The sequence below is a fragment of the Dermacentor andersoni genome, chromosome 6 (assembly GCF_023375885.2).
Source record: "Dermacentor andersoni chromosome 6, qqDerAnde1_hic_scaffold, whole genome shotgun sequence".
Lineage (NCBI taxonomy): Eukaryota > Metazoa > Arthropoda > Arachnida > Ixodida > Ixodidae > Dermacentor > Dermacentor andersoni.
In genome coordinates, this window is record NC_092819.1 from 184,703,072 (window position 1) to 184,729,365 (window position 26,294).

Here is a 26,294-nt window from a genome sequence, read left to right on the forward strand (position 1 = left end):
GGTTCGGGTGTTAAACATTCCAAGGGCCAGTTTTCATTGGCGGCCTGTCCTGATCCAGAGATTCTTAGCACTCTCTGCTGCGTTACAGGTCTGACCGCCGCTTTGGTTAGGTGCTCTGAAGCTGCTGGGGACTGAGGGCCATTGGGTAATTGAGTTAGCCATATGGGAGGGGGTGGACGAATACTGCACCATGGAGGCCAATTCCTGATCTGGTGAGGGAATGTCTTGTTGAAGCTTTATGGGCCTTCCTAATTTGGTTGTACCTGGATAAGTATAGCCCCACTTGCTCTCGGCATCTTTTGCCGGTGACAGGCGTCACTCCAAGCCTGCAGAAGTTGTGCACTGGAGGAGGTGAATTTCAAGCTCACCATCATAAAAAAAGTTATACTGGCTAGCACAGAGAAACTCATGTCGTATCGGCTGAGTGTCGCAATGAAGAACAAACAACGTGGAAAATTGAGGAATGGGGTCATCTTGCTCCACGACAATTATCATCATCATATCTTTTTATTTTCACTACTGGATACAAGGTGAAAAAGGGAGCACCAGAAAAAAAGCCAAAATTTCTTCGACTTGACAAAGCTCCGGTCTCCCAGACAGGCACGGTAGCGGCTGGTGTATCAACACAATCACGCATAAAGTGTGGATATAAGAGTATTTTAAACACAAATACATGTAGATACTTTCATGTTATTGCATAGAAACTAGTTATAATACACTATTATTTAACAAAGACTCAATCGCATATATCATAAGAATGCAAGAAGCAAATATATATATATATATATATATATATATATATATATATATATATATATATATATATATATATATATACCAAATTTCACAGAAGTGTACAATACAGTTACCATCAGGAAACATTGTTTTTTTAGAAATTATTTGACATACTTGCAAATATGTGTGCATCTATGTATTAAAATGAAAACAAAAATCTGCATATAGGCTGCTGCTTTCCGACAGACACTTCGGCAACGTAGCCCAGGACATCATCACATCCTCGAATTTTAGAAACGTGAAGACGCCCTTTGCAGCATCTAGCACACAACGCAAACCCTGTCGAGCGGTCCGGGCACAATCACTGCAGCGGAAACCTGGATTCTAGGAATCAAAGTTACAAGTGTTAACGTATAAACACAACGAAAGTACATCATAAGTTCTGCGGAACTGTTAGAGCAGTTAACAATACACATCTATAAGAACAAATCCAACATTTTAGTTTTGTTTAGAGATAACAAATCAACATTTTGTTGGTTGAAATAACTAAGCAGGGAAGGTAGTGTACGTTTAAGGCATTTACAGCCATAATTAGTACGTGAGAAAGGGATCTGCCATGGTGCCTGGCGACTATATAAATATGTACTTTTATTTTCTTGTAAGGTTACCAGGGTTAGGAATGAATCGAGTTTTCCCAGCATAGCATTTCAATAGCTTAGTAATATTTTGAATTTATATATGTCATGAACTCTGATTATTCTGCTTTGTTGGAAAAGCTCTTGCGTATGTTAGAAAATGCCTATGCCCACATCACCGACGTGGTTAATACAAAACTGGCAAAGTTCAAGTGGGAAATGCTGCAACACCCGCCATACAGCCCAGGCCTGTCGCCTTGCGACTTACACATTTTGGAGCTTTTGAAAAAAACAGCTCAAGGGCACCAGATTTGTGTCGGTCGATAACGTGAAAGAGTGAGTTACAGACTTTTGAAGAAGCAAGCCAAGGAATTTTATGAGACAGAAATCACGCGACTGGTTATTCAGTGGCACAAATGTCTAAACGCTTGTGTAGACTACTTTTAAATAAAGTACCCAGTTTGTCATATATTCGCATTGACTCGCCCTCGCATATTTTGCAGAACTCCTGCTTTTTTTATGTGCTCTCTGTTACGAATTTAATTTCAGTGCAATTACTCCCAATACACGACCGATGACAGCAGCTCCTGTGCAATACTTTCTAACAAAGGACAGCGTCATTGAGATTTTCCCCTGGTTGTTGCACATGTACAAAAATGTAAACAACGCCCTTGAATGACAGAGAGATGCAAATGACAGAAAGGCAGGAAGTTAACAAAGTTTCATTGAAATATTTGTCCTCAACTTATTCATTTGATGGCCTCTACACTTTTCATATCAGTGGCATGCACTGCTTTGCAGGTTTCAAACTGATATAGTTCTAAAGCTCGTGTGATACTTTTTTTGCTTACGGAATAGACAGAAAACATGTAAGCATAGTTCTAAAGCTCGTGTGATACTTTTTCTGCTTACTGAATAGACAGAAATCATGTAAGCATTGATATCAACTATTTTGGGCACAAACTTTGAGACCAAGTAGTATATTCTATTACGAAAAATTACATATTTTACTTGTCTTGACAGAGCGTAGCGTTCAAGAATTTGTTTGTAGCATCTTTGGCAATGGCAATGCAAGTATTGGTGTATTTGATCGCTCGACAAATTATATAAGGCGGAATCCGAGCTGCAACGCACCCCCCCCCTCCTCCCGAACGAGATTTCTGGCTACGCCACTGCATCTAAGCACTTATTTGAACTGTGACTGCGAAAGCATTATTGTCCAATTGAACGCTCCTGAACAGTCCTTCGAGTTTAGCGCTTCAAGTAATGTACCATAAAGCTACTTTCTGCTCGAGCCATCTAGAAGCAGCAGCCTGCGGTGCCAATGCCGGATGCTATCGACCTCTTGCGCGACTACACACCGAGGAAGCAGCAGTGGCCACCAAGGCCGGCAGGCGCGCGCAGCAGCTAAGCCCAAGGTACGGCAAGCGATGAACTACAATCGCCGTCATGCTTCAAGCCCATTGGCCCCTCTGAATCCTAAAGAATGGGTCACTGACACACGCTGCAATGGTAAAGTACTCTCGCAGGCTCAGCGTCTGTGGTCCCACCTTGTTGACACCCCCAGAGGCGACCTTCGGCGTAATCGTCGACACCTGGTACTTCGTTCATCGGAAGCGACCCCAGCTCAACTGGCAGCTTCTTCGACTGTCCCTCCCGAGCTCATGCAGCCTGCAGAACCACAAGAGGAACCAACGCAGCCAGAAGTAACGCCGCAGGAAACGGTGACATAGACTCGGAGCGGTCGTATAGTGAGGCCACCGCGATGGATTGACTTGTATGGCCGTGTCCCATCAAAGGTGAATAGGAGGGATGTAGAGGTCGCCACCTGTGTGTATAAAGTGGCGCTACAATCTGAAAGGACCTTGTATATAAGGGGCACTGGGGAGGGGGAATAAACATTGATTTGGTTTCCGCCTTGCCGGTATTCCGCCTCGTCCCTCGGCTCGTGTGCAGAACAGGTCCCTCAACCTATAAGTTTGCAATACGCAGGCGCAGTGAGTCCTCGCTCACGGCCTGCCTTATACATGCGCCTTCGGACACATAGTCTTCACTTTTCACATACTTGGGATGGACGACGGCCATGGGGGCCGCGGGGTCCCTAAGTACCCTACGCTATTGGCCATTTACCATTAGATCTGTCATGTATGACTTTAAAAGATTGCTGTTACTCTGACGATTGCTTATGCAAGCGAATACTGGTCTTTTGTTTGGGCAGTATCCGGCGAAAGTAAAACTCTTGCTTGGGCTAGTTGGTTCATGCTTGAAGTAGGTAAAGGCAAGGCACCCGTCTTGTCGTTTCTGTTCTCCTTCCTAAGTCCTGGTCTTCTGCGCCTTGCCTTTACCTACTTCAATCCGGCGAAGTGGCTCGTTTCCCTACAGTGATAACATGCCAACGAAACTCTCGATTCCAGCTCTTCCGACTGATTTCTAGGTTCCCTTCTACCCCTTTCAGGTGTTTTCACCATGCCTTCGGTGGGCGTCGAACCGCGACTAGTGTCGTCTCGTTCCTTTTGGGTGGCTTGTTGCCACATAGGGCAAGATTGTGGCCATGTGCAAGGTTTTTAATAGTACTGTTTGGTACTGCTTTGTGGCTTCAAGCCACGGCTTGCCACGTAATCGTCGGCCAGCTGTGATGCGTTCTTTATAGATGCACCTTGGTGCCTCTCCTTAACCCGAAGGCGTACGTTATCCGGCAGGGTCTTGTAAAACTACTCTAAGCAGACTAAATCTGACATTTTACTGATGTTATCCGCCCCTGCACCTTTTATTCAGTCCGCAAAATTATCCCTCAGGTTACATGCAAATTCAACAAAGCTTTTACTAGGCTTCCTTCTTTCCAGCCGAAATCTGCTCAGAAATTCCTCGGTGGGAAGCTTGTATTTTGCGAGCAAACTCGACTTCATGGACTGTACGCGCCGGACTCGGCTGCGCTCAGTCGACCTACGACTTGCGAGGCCTATCCTGGGAACAACGCTAGCAACCGCTCCGGCCCTGTGTCTTTGTGAAATGATTGTCTCTCATAAATGCGTTCAGAATTAATCAGGTAGAGACCGATGTCATCGCCTATTTTTACAGCTGAAGCAAACTCGTCATTTTCACGCTTTCCGTTTGTGGCGGCGCCACATTAGCATTGCTCACTATTCTCCTTTCTTGTCTTATTTCCGTGAGCTCAATTTCATACTTCCTCTCTTTCGCTTTTTCTTGTCTGTCGCGCTCCTTCTCTTCCTTTTCGCGACATATCTTTTCCCAAGCCTCTGTGAGCTTGTCCTCCTCGAAACCCTCTTCGTCAATCACGGTACGAATTTCCGGCTTCCTCTATGGTTATGCTTCCTCTATGGCTATGGTTAATCTCTCTACCGAGCTCTGTTGCTAAGAGCAACACCGCTTCTTTCTGTAATATCCATGCTTTTTGAAAGCTGACTACAACTTCCCCTGTATTGCCCGCACATCGGGTGGCGATCAATCAAAGCTAATTGCCCAACAGAACACTGTCCTTATCGTACGGCAAAACGTAGTCGCTCAAGCGCTCACCCAAACTCAAGCTTGCGAAGATCCTGTCTCCCAGAGCCACGTACACAGGTCCGGTAATTCGAGATCGTGAGGACTACCTTCTTGATCTCTTCCTTCCACATTCCTCGAGCCGTCCAAGACTCCACGCCGCCACTTCGACTGTCGTGTCTCCCCGAGCCACGAAGAGCAGGTCTCCCGATTCCGCATATTCGGAAGCCGCTCTTTCGCCCGTCGCTTCCCTCGATGTTTCCAAGTTAGCGTCTCCCGGAGCCACGTACACAGGTCCGCCGATCCCAGATCGTGAGGACTGCCTTCTTGGTCGCACCGCTGTCAACCAGTTGTCGCGATTAGGGTGGCGTTCAGGGCATGGAATCCACCAAGCCCATCGACTACGACGTCAAGTTGTAGAAAATGAAGGAAAAGGGGTTTATTTAGCTTAGTTACACGGCTCCAGTCACGCAGGAGCAATTTAATCGTGTCAGTTCACATCAGGACCCTCTGTCTCAACCTCGAAAAGTATCTGCTTTTAATCCTGTCGTCTTCCCTAGGCGAGTCGACGGCGATCTCAAGACTGTCCAGCAGCAAATCACTATTGTCGACTCCGTTGCGGTACCACGCCTATGCTATCCATAACCCGCAGTAACTCCGCCTCGAAGAGTCTGGTTTGGAATTTGTGGAAGAAATCGTCCTGCGACACCTGGTTCATTCGTCGTTGTCCACCCCGTTCTTCGATCAGACTGCAAGGTGAAGGGCGGCTGAGGTCTTTTCGTGGAACCCTGCAACAGCCGGTTTACAGGCTGTCTTGACGGCTGAATAAGTGCCGAGGGATGGGTGGTGATTTGACTCGTCTAATTAGCAGCGCCTATCCATTCGTTGTCGTGGTTCCCTCCCGTTCGTCCTTTTTCCCGGTTACCAGGTAATGGTGGGGTGAGCGCTTTTAGTCGTTGTTCACGCCGCGCTGACGTCTGGTTAGGAGGTGCGGTGGTATGACACGTGGCAAACGTTCAATTGACACCTTTGGTGGTGTTGAGACGTAACACTGGTAATATGCAAGGCAAGATTATATTTTGATACTTTATTTCTCCGCTAAAAATATTATTGCGATAAACACATTTTGTTCTGCCAAGCAATAGATAAATGCACAGATATCGCTTGTAACCACCGGCGGAAGGGTTATTTAACTGTTCATACGACAAACTCTGCAGCGCCAACTCATATAAGGAAATGCACAGACATGTCCAAAACAGTAAACATAGGCAGAACAACCCTGCTACCATAATCCCAGAACAGTAGCCATTATATTTGATTCCAATGCATAACTCGCCGCTTCACAACTCCCCTAGTTCATACACATAAGCACCCTTTCACATTGGCACCATGTTTGAAAACCAAAAGGATAGACAGTTGGGCGAGTTGGTACGGTAGCATGATTTTGGCTTCTAGCGCGAAGTGAAACACGGACACAGAAAGGAGCAGACAGGACGAGCGCTATGAAAACCGCAACACGAGACATAAAATCTGACGTATGAACACACCACTTCTGTACATTATCAAAAACAGCTCAGACTTCAGCCCGAAGTAAGAATTCCTACTGCGTTTTCAGTGAAAGCACGAGGAAGACGGGAGATGCAAGTTCAAGACGATGAGCAAAATGATAAAAGGGTAAGAGCGGTAGCCAACGTTTCGACAAGTGGACTTGTCTTCTTTAAGGCGACATCTGCTTTCCACAGCACACTATATATACGTAGGCTTCTTCTAAATGGGAGACGGGGCAAGGCAGGTGGGCGAGACGACGACCGAGGATGTGTTAGCGGCGAGGGTGCAGAATTGAAAAGAAAAGGGGGACTATTCAACGTTGGTGAGGGAACGTGTGGTAGCGCCGTGTGTCAGCCGACCGAGTGTTTTCTTTTTTTCGTGGAAGGGGCCTGGACTATTGCCTGGAGATTGCCTGATCTGCTGGAGATCAGTGTGCTATCATCTGTCTGAAAGAGAGAATAAAAGGAGCGGCAGAAAATGGTGCTCGTGGAAAAAAAATTACTAAAATGGATTCAGTGTATAAATAAAATCAAAAAAGAAAGGGAGAAAAATGTAATATTAAACAACCCAATATAAATAACTAAGTGCTGTTGCCTATAGCTTGAAATTTAGCATACCGGCTGTCAACACATTTGTGGACATATTACTCGGCAACGCCCTGATGTTGCTTGGAAGACAATAACTGATGTTCTCGGTCGTAATACTAGTATGCCTTCTATCAAAACGTTAACTGTAGGCCACCGTGAACTTAAAGGCAAAGAGCTTGCAGACTATTTTAATACTCACTTTGTTAATATAAATGTAGCCGACAATAGCCCACCAGACATCGGCAAACAATATATCAATTTTGTTGCCAGTAGATTTCTCGAACCAACCAACGAACATGAAATCCACATCACGTTTATGATATTGCGAAATAGTAAGGCTCTAGATATCGACAACATCCAAGTCGAAACCGTTAAGCATGTTTTGTCGTTCGTCACTTCCCCACTTGCGTACATCTTTAACTTAGCGATGGAGACTGGAATTTTTCCAGATGCCATGAAAAAGGCTAGAGTATCAGTAATATACAAGGGGGGAGACAAAAACAATGCATCGAATTACAGACCAATCTCTGTTCTACCTGTTTTTTCTAACGGGTTGGAAAAAATCATATTTTCACGATTAACGAAATTCTTCGACATGAAAAATGTGATAACAAATTGTCTATTTGGCTTCCGAGCGGGAAGATTTACAGAATTAGCGTTATTGTCCTTAAAGAAAACAGTCCAAGGAAACATTGAACAACAATTGTATACAGTAGGTCTTCTTTGGATTTTAGTAAGGCTTTTGATTTCATTGACCACGACGTTCTTACGACAAAGATTACACAATACGGGATTCGCGGGAAAACTTTGGCCTTGCTTGAGTTATACCTGCGTGACCGACAGCAATGTGTTTTTATTAACAATAACAAATCATCTTTTTTAACCTTCACGCACGGAGTGCCTCAGGGTAGCGTATTGGGTCCACTTTTATTCAATACTTATATTAATGACATTGTCCTGATAGACACCGAAATTAAATTTATGATATACGCTGATGATACCACTTTTACTGTCTGCGGTTCTAAGTTTGATCAAACAATTATGAAATGCAATGAACTTCTCAATAAGGTGTCTTTATGGTCCAAAAAGAATAGACTCAGGAATAATGCAACTAAGACGAAGGCGATCATATTCTGTGCAAAAAACAAAAAGGTTTCCTCGTTCCATCAGCTTAGCTATGAACACCAGCCTGTTGCCATTGTCAGTGACCACAAAACTCTAGGAATATATTTTTCTTCAAATTTGAGATGGGATACTCACATTGAACTTCTTTGTCGAAAGTTATCTGCAGTTACAGGGGTACTATCGCGCTGTCGCAGTATTCTTCCACTACAAGCAAAGCTTCAAATTTACTACGCTCCGTGTTATTCACACATAAACTAGTGCAACCTGGTTTGGGCTACCACAACTAAAACTAATACAAATAAGATTGTTACCATACAAACAAGAATTATACGACAAATTTCAGATCTTGAACGCACAGATACCACGAAAGAAGCATTTCTAGAGCATAATTTACTTCGCGCGGATAAAATGTATCAATTTCGGTTATTGCAGTTGTTTAATTTTTCTTCAACTAAAATCGCTAATTACCTCTCTTTTCTGGCATCGTTACAGCGTTACTCGTCGACTGTTAAAACGCGCTGCACTGATATGTGGGCGATACCACATTTTCGTACGAATTACAAACTTCAGTCTCTGGCTCACAATGTTCCCCTAACACTTAATAAGCACCAAAATACTGCTGGATATAGTAGAAGGCAGCTTCCAACATATGTTGTGCAATTGTAACTAAATAAAAGATCCAGCGTATTGTGAGTGACCTTTCGGTTTGATATCGTGTTTCTGGCCTATTGTGTTTTGTTGTGTACAGAGTGTTTGCGATTGCTTATGTATCATGTTGTAAGTCATATTGTTTTTTTATATTGTGTTTTAATGCCTACTGATTGCGTACAGTGCACTTGAAATTGTTATTTGAGAATGAACTTCAACTTTGTGTCTTTTCGTTACCTGTTCTCAACTTTGTTTCTTTCTTTCGATACTTCATTTGCTGTTCTTTGGTGTGTCTTGTAAAACTGATTTCTTAAACTGAAATCCTGTTTGATTCCATTGCTTGCGATTATACCTGTTTTTTTATGTGTCTTGTCCGCTATGCCTTGTAACGGCTTCATGCGCCTTTTGTCAAGCTGCTCTAGCAGTTTTTAGCCAGGAAGCAGTCCAGATGCTTCTGAGAAATAACTTGAATTGAATTGAAATTCTAAAACTCCATTTGAAACGTTTATGCCTTTTGGTTCTAACCTGTTGAACTTAAGGATGAAGTATAATTCTCCCTGTATTTTCTGTCTCGCGCAGAGCGGAAATTTCACTGTAGGATGTAGAGCTTAAGTTCATCGAAGTTGTGACCTGGTTGATAAGGTGGAAGATCGGGCGAGTTGGTGATCCAATATGGACAAGTGTACATAGCGCAAAAGACAAGGACTGAAGGAAGAACACAACACAGGCGCCTGTGCTGTGCTCTTCTTTCAGTCCTCGTCTATTGCGCTGTGCACACGTCGATAGCGACCTGTTTGTTTGAAATGCTCGGCGACGGCTTTGGGAAGCTCTTTAGCTGTGCCCACGTGATGTAAGTTTAAGAGCGTCATCATCAGCGTGGTTACGCTCAAGTCTTCTTTCCCATCGACGGCGCTGTGCCGGAGCCCTTGACTCTGTCGGCCCACGTGGCCCGCTGCGCGGGCTGGGAGCGAGACCGGAACCAGGATCTCGATCTGGATGCGCTGGTTTTCCCGCGCTTCCCTGAGCCGGTTCGCCTCCTGGAGCGAGAGCATCCCCTCGATTGTGAGCGAGTTCGCGGGGTGGCGCCACCATATGCTGCCGCAGGTGTCGCCGAGCTCTGTGCGTAGGAGATCATGATGTCTTCGCCGCTGGCCATCTGTACTTTTCGCTCCATTTGTCGTCGCCTTCGACGCCGACGCCTAACGATATATGGGATCTGGTAGCGTTGTTTGCATGTCCTATCCCCGGTGATATGGGGGCCGCCGCATGCTTCACATTTGGGTGTGCATTGGTGTTCCTCCTCTTGCGACTCTGAAGACTTAATTTTCCCACAGCCACGGATGCGAGATTTTCAGCTGCGAGGTTTTCCTTCGAGCAACTCGTATGGGTTTCCTTTCTAGCAATTGCAGCGAACGGGTGGATGTCTCATTTTCCCTTTATTAATTACTTCTCTCCACATTGTGGGTTTCCGCAGAACTATTACGTCAAAATGTTCCCTTTCTTTCTAGGTGTTGACGAATTCGACTTCGCCCTTCCTTCTGCTAGCAACCTGGTTAGCTTCGATGGTAGAGCGGATGCCCCGGAAAGGCGGTGGTCTCGGGTTCAGATCTGGACCAGGACGAATTTTCTTAAGCTGCGAGGTTTTCTTTCGAGGAACCCGTATGGGTTTCCTTTGTAGCAATTGCTACGAACGGGTCGATGTCCGATTTTCCCTTTACTAAGTTTTTGCGATTGGTAAATAAACCCTGCACAATATAGATAATACTAAGTGACTGCGCTCCCACCCGCGTCATAATGGAATGCCTTCGAACATTCTCCCCCTGAATTAGTCAGGACGAAATCAAGAAAAACATCGTGATCGAGGTTGTGCTTGATCTGGCGCGCCCCGGGCGGATTAACACGTCGCATGTGGTGTTAGTTAGAAACAAGTGGCGACAGCTGTTGTCTTAGCGTATAGATAAAGTGCACAGGCATTTTTTTTTCGCCACGAAACCTATCACCACAAACGCGAATTGACAACCTAAGTTCAAGTTTTTAGAGGTGCGTTTTGTTTCGTCCCACTCGCCATGTGTTTCTGGAATGAGCAGAAGGAAAACATGATCCTTGACTTGGGAGCTGAAGATGGCAATAGGAGGACTATGGTGTTAGGCTGCTGAGCACGAGGTCGCGGGATCGAATCCCGGCCACGGCGGCCGCATTTCGATGGGGGCGAGATGCGAAAACACCCGTGTACTTAGATTTAGGTGCACGTTAAAGAACCCCAGGGGGTCGAAATTTCCGGAGTCCCCCACTACGGCGTGCCTCATAATCGGAAATTGGTTTTGGCACGTAAAACCCCATAATTTAATTTTTAAGCAATATGGGGCACCCGCACACAGCAGCAGCCGAGCACGAAACTGGCTGTATGCGACTTTTTACACGCAATAGATTGGAAGGCACGGGCCGGTAAATTGACCGGCTAAGTCTGCTAACCTCACTCCACTCGATTTCTTTCTTTGGGGTTATGTGAAAGATCGTGCTTACATGATCAAGACGGACGTCAGATCAGTTCAAGGTAAGGATAAGGGATGCCTGCCGTAGAATTCGAGCGTGAGTCATCAAGAAAGTCAATGAAGATGTGATAAAGCAGATGCAGTAATGCGTGGCTGGAGAAGAAGACCTATTCAAACACGTCCTCTATAGCAGCATCTGGTGTTCAACGGCGCTTACGAATTCATAGATAATAAGGGCAATTGTCGAATTAAATTTGAGGAACCAAAGAATTAATGAAGGCTACTGCACTGTATTAGAAACAATATACACTAGGTGTTCTTCGAGTAACGCAACTGCTCTTTTTTTAACTCTTGGTGCATGATAGTTGGGATAGTTGTATTGTTCACTCTGTAACCGAAATGAGGCCAAGCCGGATTCCCTCGAAATCATAATGAACAGCAGTCATGCGCAGGAGCACTTAAACTCGGGCTTACAGAAAAAGAAAAAAAAGACACAAAGAGGCTGTAGTTTCGCCAGAAAGGCGAAGCAGTATTATCGATAGCGAAGTATACGACACTTACACGAATGTAGATTACACCACCGAGAGGCGCCACATTCTTGGGGGTGGGAGAGGACTCAGGCTGTGACATTAAAATGTCTGCTACTATGAGGTCTAGAAAATTTTCATATAAGGCCGTCACCTGATTGAACAATTCATCGAGGTCACATGAAGTCTATTCAAGTGCAAGAAATCTATATTACACATAGGGCTCGGAAAGCCCCCCCCCCCCCCCCCCCCCCCCCGGAAAAGTGAACACTTTCCGCCTATGGGTATTCTTGAACGGACCACGGGAAAGCACAGGAGCGCGTCTGCTCCACTAAAACTGTTACAGAAGTTTCGCGAGCTGTCCCGACGCGCGTGAGGAGCACACACTTTCGCCGGCTCGTAGCAATGCAAGTTCAAAGCTCGCGCCTATCTGCTCCGGCGAGCTGATTGGAGGCACAAAGGTACATGGCACACCAACATGGCTGCATTTACGGCTTCAAAAACGTAACGTCAGGGCCTCTGCTGTTTTGTCGATTTAGTTCTACATGTTGGATGGCCTTGGTTCCTGCCCACTGGACGACTCGTCTTTCTCCGGTGGTATTATGTACCGCCATGTCGTGCGCACGCGCGGTGAGGCAACTACCAGTAGAAAAAATAGAGCGTTGGCTCCGCTCCCGTTTGCTCTCTGGCTGTTTGTTCTCTTAAAAGCAAAACGGTGTCCTCTTTGCTCTCTGCATGCGTGTGGGATACATCGCCACGTTTTGGACCAGCCTCCTGCACACTCTTGAAAGAGTTTACACCTTGCGGGTTCTATCCTGTCCGACAAAAATAATCGTCATCTGTCTTGCCCGCATTTCAATTCCTAACGCTGCGAGCCTGGTACTTACAAGTTGCAAACAGCATGCGTGTTATCAGCGTGACATAGCATTCTCGAAAGGAAAGCAGTGAGCGCTGAGTTTTCAAGAAAGGAAGCACTAGCAATGGAGATGACGATTATTATGTTCGGACAAGATAAGCCTCAAAGGGTGTAAACATTTTTACAAGTGCAGTTAAATCAGGAGCATACGCTACGCTTTGCTGCCTATTGCCACAAGAGGTAAACAGGAATTATAATCTCACTCAGAAGGGAAGAGTATAAAGAACATTTTTATCTCTTCTTTCTGACAGAGTGAGCAATGCATTTGACTCGCCTCGTCATTTTGCGAGAGTAAAACAATGCTTTGAAGAGTAAATCGGTCCCTATGCTTCTGCGATGCTCTCCCTACTTTTCAGAGTGTAGGCTTATTCGCTGTACAATATATCTTATCGCTTGCCATAGGTCATTATTGGAGTGCACTGTATGCCTTTGCACGCGTAGTTCAATAGCGCACAGATAAGGGTAAAGAAACTTTGACCTAATGTGTTCACATGAAGAGACCCACTAGCAAAACGAAGATTAACATTGGCAGCAATACGTTTGGCACGCGTAGGTGTAGTAGCAAAAATACGCTATCTTAGCCCACGCAGTTTTGGTTGTACTGCCGCAAGAATTTGTCGGCGGGTATACTTCAGCAGCGAAGAAGTTTGGCCGTGTTTGTACTTCAGTCGTAACGGGTATACACTTCCCACTTTGGCGCCTACGATGCGCGAAACGTAAGCCAGACGCACTCAGCAAGCAAACTCCTCGCGGCATCCTGAGGCGGCCGCACTGCCTAAGCTACGCAGGAACTGTAGTGCGCATGCGCAGCGTCTGCTTCGTGCGCTCATACGCCTGGCCACGCTTCGTGGTGCGGACCGGCTTTGTCGTGCTCCCAGCTTGACCAACGGTTAGTAGCCACATTTAACTAGCACATTTTAAAGCACCATCAATAGCTCAATACGAAGCCTGCCAAAACGTCTAACTAGGGCGGCCAGGACGCGCTGGCAAGTGTGTGTCTGGTCTGACCTTAAGCTTCGCGTGGTTCGGGGCTAGTTCAGTGTTCAAAACTGGTCTAAGTTACCGAGGCCCGACGGCTACGATAAGCGGGGTGGCCAAATTTAACTCCGACGCGGGCGGCCGAGCATGGGCAAATGATAGTCGGCTACACCCGGAAGTACGTAATAGTTATCGAAATTCAAAAGCCGATTTTCGCTTACTTCAGCCTGATTAATAAACATTGTCAATAAATGTACACAGTGCAGCAGGAAGAACAACATTGATCCAAACATCCTTCCTGATTGATGACAGCCAATAGCAGCCGCGTATGGGAATTTGCTATATTACGAAATAAAGCGTTCAGAAGAGAGCGCGGCCCTTGTTGAAGAGAAAGCGTATGAGAGAAAGTTGGCTCCGCTTGCGAGTTCCACGCTCCGCGCCAGATGTTGAACGCGGCGTGTGCGCGGACCAAGCTCGAGGCGTGGTTCAGGAGCCCTGTAAGGCCGGCGAGTGTCTCCTCCACGTTTAAAAGGAAATGATCTCTTGCGTGCGTACGTGGTACACGCGTCGCTGCCGCTGGTGAGCATCTGCAGCAGCTTGTTTACGAAGGAAGCTCATGCCCGGTTGCATCAGCTGACGCCTAAATTTTACCTTCCATGCCAAGCGAGCACCAGTGGCTGTAGCCTGAACAGGAGCTACAATACCAGAAAAGTTCAAATTCTTCTCCTCCTCTTTGCCATGTCATTGTAAGCTGTAAGGAATGCATAAAGCTTGACCCTATCGAACGCAATCACATTAGGCGACGGGAAAAGTGGTTGAGCTTGCCGTAATTTTCCCTCTCGAGTAGTTCTTTTAGTGAGGCATTCACGTTCACCGTATCATTCATTGTACCTTGTGGCATTGATCATACATGGTGCTTGTTTTTCCTTTGTTTTGTGCTTTCTTCTTACCCAACCTATTTGATTGCATGATAGTAGCTTGTGCTTGTTTTTTCCTTTGTGTCGTGCTTTCTTCTTACCAGACCTATTTTATTGCAGATAGTAGCCTGCGCTTAAAGAAAAGGTTTAGTGAATAAATTTCAGTTGATAGTTTGTGCACGTCCTGTTACCCTATGTTTCTTGCCTCGTCGTTTTGTTCTGCCGATTACTCTTCGACCCTTGGACTGTCTCTTGTATTGGCATGTGCCTAGCTTTGCATTGTTCTTGCGTGTGGCTCTTCTGATGCACAGTTTCATTTGCAGGGCTGCGCGTGGTGTACGACGTGCGACGAAAGCCTTACGAACGCGTGGTGGACGCGTTCATTTTGTGCGCTGACTGCCGTGTGCCTCGGTTTGAACCGCTGGAAGATGCACGGCGTTACCGCGTGGCTGCCATGAGCTACATTGTGCGCGGAGGCGACAACTTCAATTTCTCTTTCGTCGCACCCAGTGATATGTACGACACAGGTGAGTGGATTCGCTTGTCGCCGGCAATAGGAATGAAATTCCTGCACGTCGCCAACAGCTCAGTTTCGACTGCCCACTCCACAGACCAATAGCCATCGATTATGCAAACGAGAAAGCCAACGAGAACCATTCACTTTTTATAATCTGTGCAATGCAGTCTTCAAAGTTTGAGTTACCAAATACAAGAACCTTGTGCAGTTCAAAGCGAAAAGCCTGTCCTCACTTTCACTTTATGCCTTTAAGGTACTTTATGTCTTTGCTTGGGGTATAACATAAGGGGTGGGGGCAACACAAGAAGGCAATTCATATCGATTACCGCATCGTAGAAAACGTCCTGACGACGTCAGTGAAGGTTGATGTATTTGCGATAGGAGAAATGCTGTACGGAAGGCCATCGCAGTCGGTTGCTGTACGAGGGAAGAAATACGACCAGAAGCCAACGACGCTAAGTGAATGACCTGTGCAAATCATGTGAGTGCAGATGGCGATATGTAAGGGGCGCGATATAGGGAAGTATACAAAAAATATGACATAGTGACAGACATGGAATACGATGGTGACAAGAACGAGTTCGCAATTGAGATCTTGCCTTAGTGAATAAACAATGGCTTCATATGCGTACGACAAATGTAGTAAAAAAAGGGGGACATATACATAGAACTACCGAGAGGAGGGGAAGAGGCAGTTCCCATACAGTGGGGCAGACTGTTAAACTAGACAGCGGCTGCGGGAAGACTGATTAAGCTTAAGTTCAAGGTACGGTACAGTACGTTCCTACTATTTCTGAAAAATAAACACCATGAAATTATGTAAAGTGGGCAAATTACGCAGGACTGCAGAATCAGAGTCGCATTAATTAAAACGCACCGCAGGGTCCAGGCGACACTGCGGAAGCGGTTGACCGTCAAATCGACACTTTTGTGCCCGTAGCTTTGCTGCTATGGCGTTGCTAGAGGTCTGGATTTCATCCCGACCGTGGCAGCCGCATTTCGACGGGGTCGAAATACAAGACGCACGTGAACTAGATTTTGAGAGACGTTAAAGAGCGTCACGGTGTCAAAATTAATACGTAGTCCGCCACTACGGCGTGCCTCATAATCCGATTGTGGGTTTGGCACGTACAGCCCCATAATCCAATTCAAGTTTAATGCTGCTGCCGCGATGCAATGTGCCATATGAGACAATGACAACGCTCAACCCTCTCTGAGGTTATGAAATATGGCTCACAACAACACCTGAACAAACACCTCTCCCTGTGTGTGGTGTGTACTACGCAGACAAACATCAGTGACGAACGCACGGTAACGTTTAACACCAACTCACCACTCTCGTGTTAGACTAAAGGTTGAAAAAAAATAAGCTTTAGCCGTCAACATTGCCGCAAATTTTCGTCAATCAAAGGAACCAGCACAGAAAGCTTCGCTTACACCGATTCCCACCGTGTGTGGGATGTGCATAATTTCTTCTCGAACGTTTTTCGTGCTGTTGTGAACCATGGCTTATTCCGATTTGCGCTAATGATAGTTAATGGAGCATACTTTTTTACCGGGTCATTTATATTGTTTTGGACGAGCAACCAGTTTTCTTCTATAGAGTGCTTAGCAAAGCGCGATTCGTATGTTTCGTAATATGTGACCAGTTCGTTGTGTATAGCGCTGTCATTTCCTTTGTCGCAGAGCCCAATAATTTTATCTTGTGTTTGAGGTAAGGAAGGCGCAAATATGAAAGTTGTGTGAATTCTTTTATGGTCACTTACTTCCCGGAGGAAATTATCACGGGATAATGTTTCAGGACGCCTAATGAGTTTGAGGTCTAAAATGGTTGCCGGATCGTCTCTGACTCGTTTTGGTTACTCATTTAGCTGAGTAAGGCTAACGTTTAGGCACACGCTAATAAATTTGCTTCCGTATCTCTTGCGTTTAGCCCTGATACATTGGAGTAGTTGACAATGGGGTAATTCACGTCCCTAATAAAGCAGCAAGACCCACGCATTAGGGTACTTTTTATTTAATTGATTCAGCACGTTAATTAGATTCTTGGGAAAGTCGAGATTTCTTTTGGGAGGCTGATAGGCCACGCCTAAAAGAAGTAGTTGTAGCAGTGTGCGCCATATTAGTAGAAACATTTGAGTTGGAATGCTATGTTGTTGTTGTTTGTTTTTTTCTGTACTCAAGAAGTGTTCGTCATTCGCGATGAGGGCACCGGCTTTACGGCATACCTGCCTGTCTTTGCGGAATGATAACCACCGTGGTTCCTTGATGGCCACGCAATCGCGCTGCGAAACACCAGTTCGCGGGAGCAAATCCCCGCCATGGCAGCCGCATTTTTATGAGGGTGAAATGCGGAAATGCAGAATCGGTTGATTCCGATTAGGCACCTCTAACTCACACGCAACATGGTTCACCCGCCGTGGTTGCTCAGTGGCTATGGTGTTGGGCTGCTGAGCACGAGGTCGCGGGATCGAATCCCGGCCACGGCGGCCGCATTTCGATGGGGGCGAAATGCGAAAACACCCGTGTACTTAGATTTAGGTGCACGTTAAAGAACCCCAGGTGGTCGAAATTTCCGGAGTCCTCCACTACGGCGTGCCTCATAATCAGAAAGTGGTTTTCGCACGTAAAACCCCATATTTTAATTTTTAACATGGTTCAATGCACGTCTTGAACGTTTGTTAATCAATGTGCGTTAAATGCAAGAATACCCGTGTGAAATGCATTGGGTGCACGTTAAAGAACCCCAGGTGATCAAAATTATTCCGAAGTCCCCCACTACGGCTTGCCTCATAATCATATCATGGTTCTGGCACGTAAAACCACAGAAATTGATGTTAAACGGCTCTTAAATAAAAAGAAGGTATTTTTTCGGCGCTCCAATGCAGCTAGTGGTGCAAAGCATTCGCGCTCCCAAGTCACTGCTGCCTACGAATACATACAAGCGAACGCACTTTCCAAAAGCCTAGTTAATGAAGTTGCTTTGTCCTCGACTCTTCATGATAGCCCACGGAAATACCCGCCTCGGAGGCTTAGAGGTTATGGCGTTGCGCTGCCATGCACAAGGTCACGGGATCATAACGCGGTGGCCGCATTTCGATGGAGGCGAAATGCGAAAACACCAGTGTGCCGTATGGACGACCACACGCCAAGTTTGGATGGATGGATGGATGGATGGATGTTATGAGCGTCCCCTTTGGAACGGGGCGGTGGGTTGCGCCACCAAGCTCTTGCTACTATGCTGCCTAATATCCTACCTAGGTTAACCAATGAAAAAAGGAAAAAAAAAAACAGTATGAACTACCGCGTCCAAACTTTCTGATCCCCTATTGTGAATTGTGCTTTTGTACGTCTCCGTCTTTTGTCGTTTCCCTACTTTTCTTCCACCAATTCTCCAATCGCCTCTTACTAATGTCTATTGCGGACCTGTTTGCTTTACCACTGCTCCCGCTGAACCCAAGGGCTTCAAGGAGGCCAGTGGTGCCTAAATCGACCGCTGGGTAGACGTCTTCACATTCTAATAAAATATGCTCCGTCGTTTCCCTAGCTTTACCGCAGCAAGCACATGCTTTTTCTTACTTCTTATATCTCGCTTTATAGGTGCGTGTTCTAAGGCATCCCGATCTCGCTTCGAAAAGTAATGAGCTTCCCTTTGAGTTATCATAAATGGTTTCTTTCCTGATTTCGTTTTTTCCTCTTAAGTTTCATCCTAGACGCCAGCGCTCGTTTCTCCCCTGGCGGAACGATTTCACCTCCAACGGGGGTAGGTTTCCGCCGCCGCATCCCTTCGCGATCGCGCCCGCGTTCAGTTCGCGCTGCGCGCGAAACGTCTCGTTTGCGACGGCGCCTCTTCCGATGACCGGAAATTATTATTGTGTTGTTAACTGTCACGACAGCAATGTAAACACGAAAGGGTTGATGCCACCAGTGAAATTCTGCCGATTCACAAGAAAATGGTACGAAAAAAGCAGACGACAGACATGGATTACTGCGGTGCGCCGAGCGAAGTAAACAACAGCAAACAAAGCGAGCTCGTTCGTTGATCACTCCTGAGTGTATTACGGTTTTTATATATAACCCACATAAATTTAATAATTACTGGGTATATAATCCTTCTATTCATACAAAAACTTTAAGTTGTTCGACGATGCATTGAACATGACCGGAGTTCATTCCCGCTTCACCACTGCACCGATCGATCGAGTTACTGGACGATACACGCCCGCCTCTTGGTCGCGCCGGCATTGCTGAAGCAGGAATGATTACATGATTACAACTACTTTCAACTTCCGTCTCTTGAGCACTGTTAAAAAATGGCCAAGCTGTCTACATTGCTGCCTCTATTCCATATTGTAGGGGACGTACTAGTTAACGTTGTGTGCGCATGTCGTACTTGTGCTACGCAGCGGTTTATTTTGTTTATTTCCGCAGTGTCGATGGAAGTCCGTTGTTGCCATCAGAGACAACACGGATTTGTAGCAAACATATTGTGAGAAACTGCAAGAAATGACTTTAGCTCGTATGTGCCGTATGCATGTGCCGCATCGTATGTGCTGACGATTTTTCCGGCGGCACATACGATGTGGTTTCCAATTACCTGCTCAGCGCGTCACTTACATGGTTAAGCAGACGCTGCCCATTCGCCGCATTAAAGCCATAAAAATAATCGTAAAGCATATCGATCTTGTTAAAGGCAAATAGAAGCGTTTACACTCTGTTTCACACTTAGGGGAAAACTCGGAACGTATTGCATCGCGTTCTGCAAGCAATGGAGTCGTGCGGCGGCAGCAGCGCGAGCAGGCGCGGACGCTCGAGGGGCGGAGTCGTGATCTGCGTCGTCTGCTACGGCGGCGCGCGCTGGCCGCATTGTCGGGAAGCGTGCTACTGTCAGGGGCAGTGCACAGATTTCATCGGTACCGCGGGAACTGAGCTGATATTCTTTATTATTGGTTGTGCGTCGCCAAACTCTGAGCCTTCATTGGCGATAATGGAGTTCCACAAACTTCTTTTGACAGCATGCTTCGTTTGTTCTTTCGAAAGGCCGGGGTACTGAGCGCGTGCACGTATATTTCTTCCCTGTGTGTGCTACCGTAATAGGCAGCGACAAGACGCACCAAGATGTGCGCGTAACATGCTCAGTCTTTGTTTGACTCGAAAGGAAAACAAAGCACTCAACAATGATAAATATGGGGGTCGAACACGATGAAACAAACGGATACGATTAAAGGAATGTTTTAGGTTAAGACACTGAGCCGGCGGGGAATTGGACACGTCAGGCTCGGAACTTCAGTTAGTATCTCGTCATGTATCTCGACAGCGCTCATCCTGGAAGGCAGGGAAGTGTAGAATGACTTGATCAGGGATGTGTTCATTCGCAGCACGTCTCAGTCGCTGACGATGGTGGTTCGAAGCCTATCCCCGCGCGACTGATAGAGGGGATGGTGCGGCAGTGATACTTTCAACGAGCTCCAGACACCTTAAATGATGTTGGCGCCCAGGGATTGAGGCGGCCACTCCAAGAGAGTGACTGCGCGCTCTTTCACACACTCGTGTTCTTGCACAACACGAGAAGTGTGGATCGGCGACCTATCGCGTTACAATATATAGTCACCTTCCAGAAACGGGCCGTCAAGAACGTATGGAATCAGTACATTGTCTATGACTGCCCTGCAGCGATGAACTTACCTTCGAGGCGTATCAGTGGGCGTCGCACAACGCTAAGTAAAGAATACCGGCTCATTTCACGCAGTAAAGATGAGATCGGCGCCCTGCAGCTGACAGTAGAACGTTTCCCGACAATGCGGCCAGCGCGCGCCGCCGTAGCAGACGACGCCGTTCAAGATCCCGCCCCTCGAGCACCTGCGGGAGCTGCTGCCGCCGCCTGACTCAAGTGCTCGCCGCATCGCGATGCAATGCGCTCCGAGTTTTCCCCTAAATGCGAAACAGACTGTACATGGCCCTTCGAACTAAATGTCCACGCGCGCACACGCAGGCACACACCGCGCGCGGCACGAGACGTGCCCATAGAATAAAGAACAACTTTAGAGAAGGGAAACTGTACCTTCCGCAGTGGTTCGAAAATAAGCAGCGGCAGCGCATGGAACTTACCTAGGTGGACGCCAGATGACGTTGCTAAAACAGGAAGCGGAAATGCGCATTTTTTTTAGAGCATTATTCAATATGGCCGCTTGTATCCGCTCGTGTACGCTTGTATCCGCTCGTACGCGCCGTACTCGCCTCGGCTGCCGCGTAGCCGGTGCGTTCTAATTGCCAGGAGACCAAAGAGCCTCTACTGACGCCCATACAAACAAGCCACAAGTGAGTGAACAGAACGTGCGACTTTATTGGCAGAAGACAAGCAGTGTATGTACATTCTCGTGCACTAGCAGAAATAAAATTTGTATGTCGAGATACACTGGAATCTTTGACGCGAGCTCGTAAACGGCTCACCGTCGTCGTCACACATGGCGGTCTAGTAACGAGCGACAACCAGCGGCTCATGCAGATTGGTCAGTGTCCCGCCTGTTTGCAGCGGCAGTCGCCGTTAAAGATGAGCAACTTGCACTGCGAAACAATCGGGTGAACCAGGCATCTGCTGCCGCAGCCAACACAGCGACATGGACTACCCGGCATTTTAGCCTTAACTCCTTTACAACCTGCACGTTACTTTTCTTTCGGAGGCCGCTAATGTGTGGCTCGCACTTGGTGTCCCACATTGTCTCAATATGGACAAGTCGCTTTCGTGGGCATCACCTTCATCAGCCACTTTTGCGGGCCTTTGCACCCAACTTCACACACGTCGGACCATGTAAGCACGTATGCCGGTCTCCGTTCGTGCTTAATCGCGGCCGAGAAAGGCAACAGGCACAATTTGCCCATGGCTGCAGCAGGAAAGGCTGAACGGGGAGCACGAATCGCGGTGTGTAAATTGGGAGTCTATGTCGCTGTGCAGATTGCAGGAGCAAATGCTTACTTCGAGAAACTGCTTTCCAGTGCAACTGACCAGGCCGCCACATCCGATAAGCATAACACGGCGACCGTAACCAAGTGAGATAACAGTAAAAATAAACGGCAATCATTCACCACATAGTGTTCAGAGAATACGTTATACATTGGCTACAAACCATATGGCAACAGTGAGCATTCACATACACGGGTCTCTTATGATACATTCAGCCGCCTACTTACAGGCATAATGCTTGCCTTCGTCGCATGTGGTGGTCTGGTAACGAGCGACAAACAGCAGTACAAACAGATTGGACAGAGCGTCGCACCTGTTTGAACCGACAGTTGCCGTTGAAGATGAGCAACTTCCATTGCGAAGAAATCAGGTGATGCAGGCATCTGCTGCCACAACCAACACAGCGAAATGGACTATCCGGCATTTTCGCGTTAACTCCTTTCCAACCTGCATGTTTCTTTTCTGTCGAGGGCCACTAATGTGTGGCTCACATTTGGCGTCCCACTTTGTCTCAATATGGACAAGTCACTTTCGTGGGCATCACCTTTGGCAGCCACTTTTGCAGGCATTTCCCCCCGTACGGCTATCAACTTCATACACTTCGAACCATGTAAGCACATATGCTGGTCTCAGTTTTGAGCAAATCATGGCCGAGGTAGGCCACAAGCACCATTTGCCCATGGCTGCAACAGGAAAAAATGAACGGGGAGCACCAGTTATGGTGTGTGTACACTGGGAGTCTATGTCGCTGTGCGGACTGCAGGAGCAAATGCTTACCTCGAGAGACTGTTTTCCAATGCAACTGACCAGGCCCCCACATCCGATAAGCATAATACGGCGACCGTAACCAAGTGAGATAACAGCAAAAATAAACGGCAATCATTCACCACATAGTGTTCAGAGAATACGTTATACATTGGCTACAAACCATATGGCAACAGTGAGCGTTCACATACATCGGTCTCTTAGGATACATTCAGCCGCCTACTTACAGGCATAATGCTTGCCTTCGTCGCATGTGGTGGTCTGGTAACGAGCGACAAACAGCAGTACAAACAGATTGGACGGAGCGTCGCACCTGTTTGAACCGACAGTTGCCGTTGAAGATGAGCAACTTCCATTGCGAAGAAATCAGGTGATGCAGGCATCTGCTGCCACAACCAACACAGCGAAATGGACTATCCGGCATTTTAGCGTTAACTCCTTTCCAACCTGCATGTTTCTTTTCTGTCGAGGGCCACTAATGTGTGGCTCACATTTGGCGTCCCACTTTCTCTCAATATGGACAAGTCGCTTTCGTGGGCATCACCTTCGGCAGCCATTTATGCGGGCCTTTCCACCCATGTGGCTATGAACTTCAAACACGTTGGACCATGTAAGCACGTATGCTTGTCTCCGTTCGTGCTTAATTGCGACTGAGAAAGGCCGCAGGCACAATTTGCACATGGCTGCAGCAGGAAAGGCTGAACGGGGAGCACGAATCATGGTGTGTAAATTGGGAGTCTATGCCGCTGTGCGGACTGCAGGAGCAAATGCTTACCTCGAGAGACTGCTTACCAATGTAACTGAGCAGGCCCCCACATCCGAGAAATGTAACACGGCGACCACAACCAAGTGGGGCAGCAAAACCAGATTCTGCAATCTATCATTCAGTGTAGCTTGCGCAAAGACCCAAGCTATCGAGGAAGAAGAGCAACCATCAACGAGACTAGGAATATGCAAAATGAGAAAGCTTGCATTCAAGAGAGAAGCCACCCTGCTCTGCAAGCACTGAAGGCCAAAAACATCAAGAAAAGTAAAATGGTGCATAGCAAACAGTGCGTAGGTTAATGCAAGAAACATGTCGATGTTGCATCAGCTATTTCAGGAGAGGAATTGTGCATGACAACATGCACTAAAAGGTACTGCTACAAATATGTTATGCTACTAGACAGTGACTGGTATTAAGTATCAGCGAAGAATCGGTTGACCTTTATGTTTGGATGAGGATGAATGGTCTCTAACAAGAATGGACAATGAAAAAGCTTGCATTTATAGAAGAAAAATTACACTTGGCACAAATGGAATTGACATGGCCAGGAAGCTGATTAAGGGCAAACTGATGGAACTCTCTTGGCGAGCGTCGTCCGTGGTTGATCAGAAGTTGCAGGCACATCTGGAGACGAAGACGAAGAATTTCCATAAAGTCCTTTTTGAGTTACCTGGATGACTCAGCCAATTTGTCCGCGATGGTGGAATGGTGGCTGAAGCTCTTTTCAGTCTTGACACAGTGCTCTGCAGACTTGATATCTCATGTAAATTCTTCTGCATGTGCTTCTTTGTTCGTGGTGTAAAAGCCTTGCAAATTCAGCTCCAGCCCCTTTCTGTTGGTGTGGATAGGAGCTCCTGTGATGACCAAGGTATGCTTGGCATGGACTCTGTTGGGGCAGAACGGTGACACATGAGATACAGCACAGATTAGCCAAACTCATGTGTGTTTTCTTTTATGTTCGAACCAATTATACTGAACCATAAACATGAGCAAACATTCATTTCTGCTGCAAACAAATGACATGTATCTCAAGACTAGCAAGACAATACAGCATATATCAGGCATACTTATTTCTGAACCACATGTTGTTTACCTTGTAGTAGCAGCCAATGTCCACACAATGGCCTTGTTGTAGCAGGCAGCAGCTTCTGTTTAGTGTGTGGAGTGTGTTGCTTTATACTGGTGCCATCCTCATTACTGCATGTCTGGAACAGAAATTTTGACTGAATCAGAAATTGAAAAAAGCACAATTTTGCAATATGAAATGCAAAAAGGTGTGACATATATATTGTAATGGTTTGCGACTACAGAACACATGCAAATATACCCTGTCTGTTCTAGGGCACTTAAGCAGCATGTTAAATAAATATTGCTATTGTCCATAAATTTATGCCTGCCTAACTATACAATGCATGTAAACAGTTTAAGTATTATTAAGATCACAAATGAGAACATTTGTGCGTTCATTTATACACTGGAAGAGATCACACTGCTGGTTCCACAAGCAAATACATGAAAGTCATGAAGCTATTAGAACTGATGCATTATTTTTCTGCACGAACGTGATGTACTGCTGCACTACTGCAAAAATAAATGCCCTACGGTAAACCAAACTGAACAGCAAGAACATTTGGAACCAACAAGTACGAAATATGAGTGAATTATCACGCTTGCAACTGTTTAATACATTAAATTCTGTACTTTCACATCATTTTACCAAAGGATTATTCGATTTTGTGGACGAAAAAAGTTGCCGGCGGACTCGAAAATAAGTTTTATATGTATATTGTTAAGGCTACCCAGTCACCTATGGCCACGGCTACAATAAGATTAAAAATGAGGCGCGCGTTCCGATATCGCTCTTTCTTTCCCGATTTGTGTGTGTATAACGACAGCCTCGCAAGTAACGGTTTACTTAGGAAACAGCAACGGAGGATCCCGGCTGCCATATGCTGTGCAGGATCTAGTTCGTTAACTTGTCTCCGCCTGTAAGTTAATGAGACGAATATTATATAACGATTCAAGCAGCGGTGTTAAACGACTCACCGTTATTGCCGTTGTCAGCCGCACCAGAATCCAGCTCCCGTTTCGATGCAGACGTGTTCCGAATGGCTCACGACCGATACCCAACTTTCGGGCTTGCATGTCCGCTTGCAAACACGTCACTTCACCCCAGGTTAAATAACGCGTGACATCGAAGCGCAATAAACTAGTTTTAGCGAAAAAGAAGCAACCAGCCTGAGCGCACGAACGAATGAATCCGTGCCGCCATGCACTCGAAAATACCGGTAAAAATTTTAAATCCAGGCCAGAGGTCACGTGAAAGATCGATGATGCTGAACGCTATTTGCGTTTATAATGACAAAGAAACAATAAACTTACTTACAAAGAATACAATATCAAATTAGCAATGATAATTTCGCCCTCTTTTTCATGTAATAAACGTGCTTCGGTAATTGTAGGCGAAAGTTTGCAAAAAAAAAAAAAATTGCGCTTATTACGGCGCCTCCAGCGGAAAATGTTCAAACTAACGTAAGCATCCCGAAGTGATATTACTATGCTAGTTTTATTAGCAGCAGCGCGCGGTCGATTTTTTCGCCCTCTGTGGCCATTTGTTGAACTTGAGAGTGTGCGGGGCCTGACGTGCCCAAACACGCGCAGTGCAGGAGGCAATCA

General features: G+C 46.3%; 1 protein-coding gene across 2 annotated transcripts in view; it reads left to right on the forward strand.

Moving 5' to 3' along the window:
* LOC126523968 (protein 5NUC-like) overlaps positions 1-26,294 on the forward strand; it is a 648,261-nt gene that overhangs the window by 577,171 nt on the left and 44,796 nt on the right. For both annotated transcript variants that reach the window (XM_050172368.3, XM_055067017.2), the window contains one exon: positions 14,933-15,136. In XM_050172368.3, the coding sequence (XP_050028325.1) occupies positions 14,933-15,136 (204 nt within the window). The remainder of the gene's footprint in view (positions 1-14,932; positions 15,137-26,294) is intronic.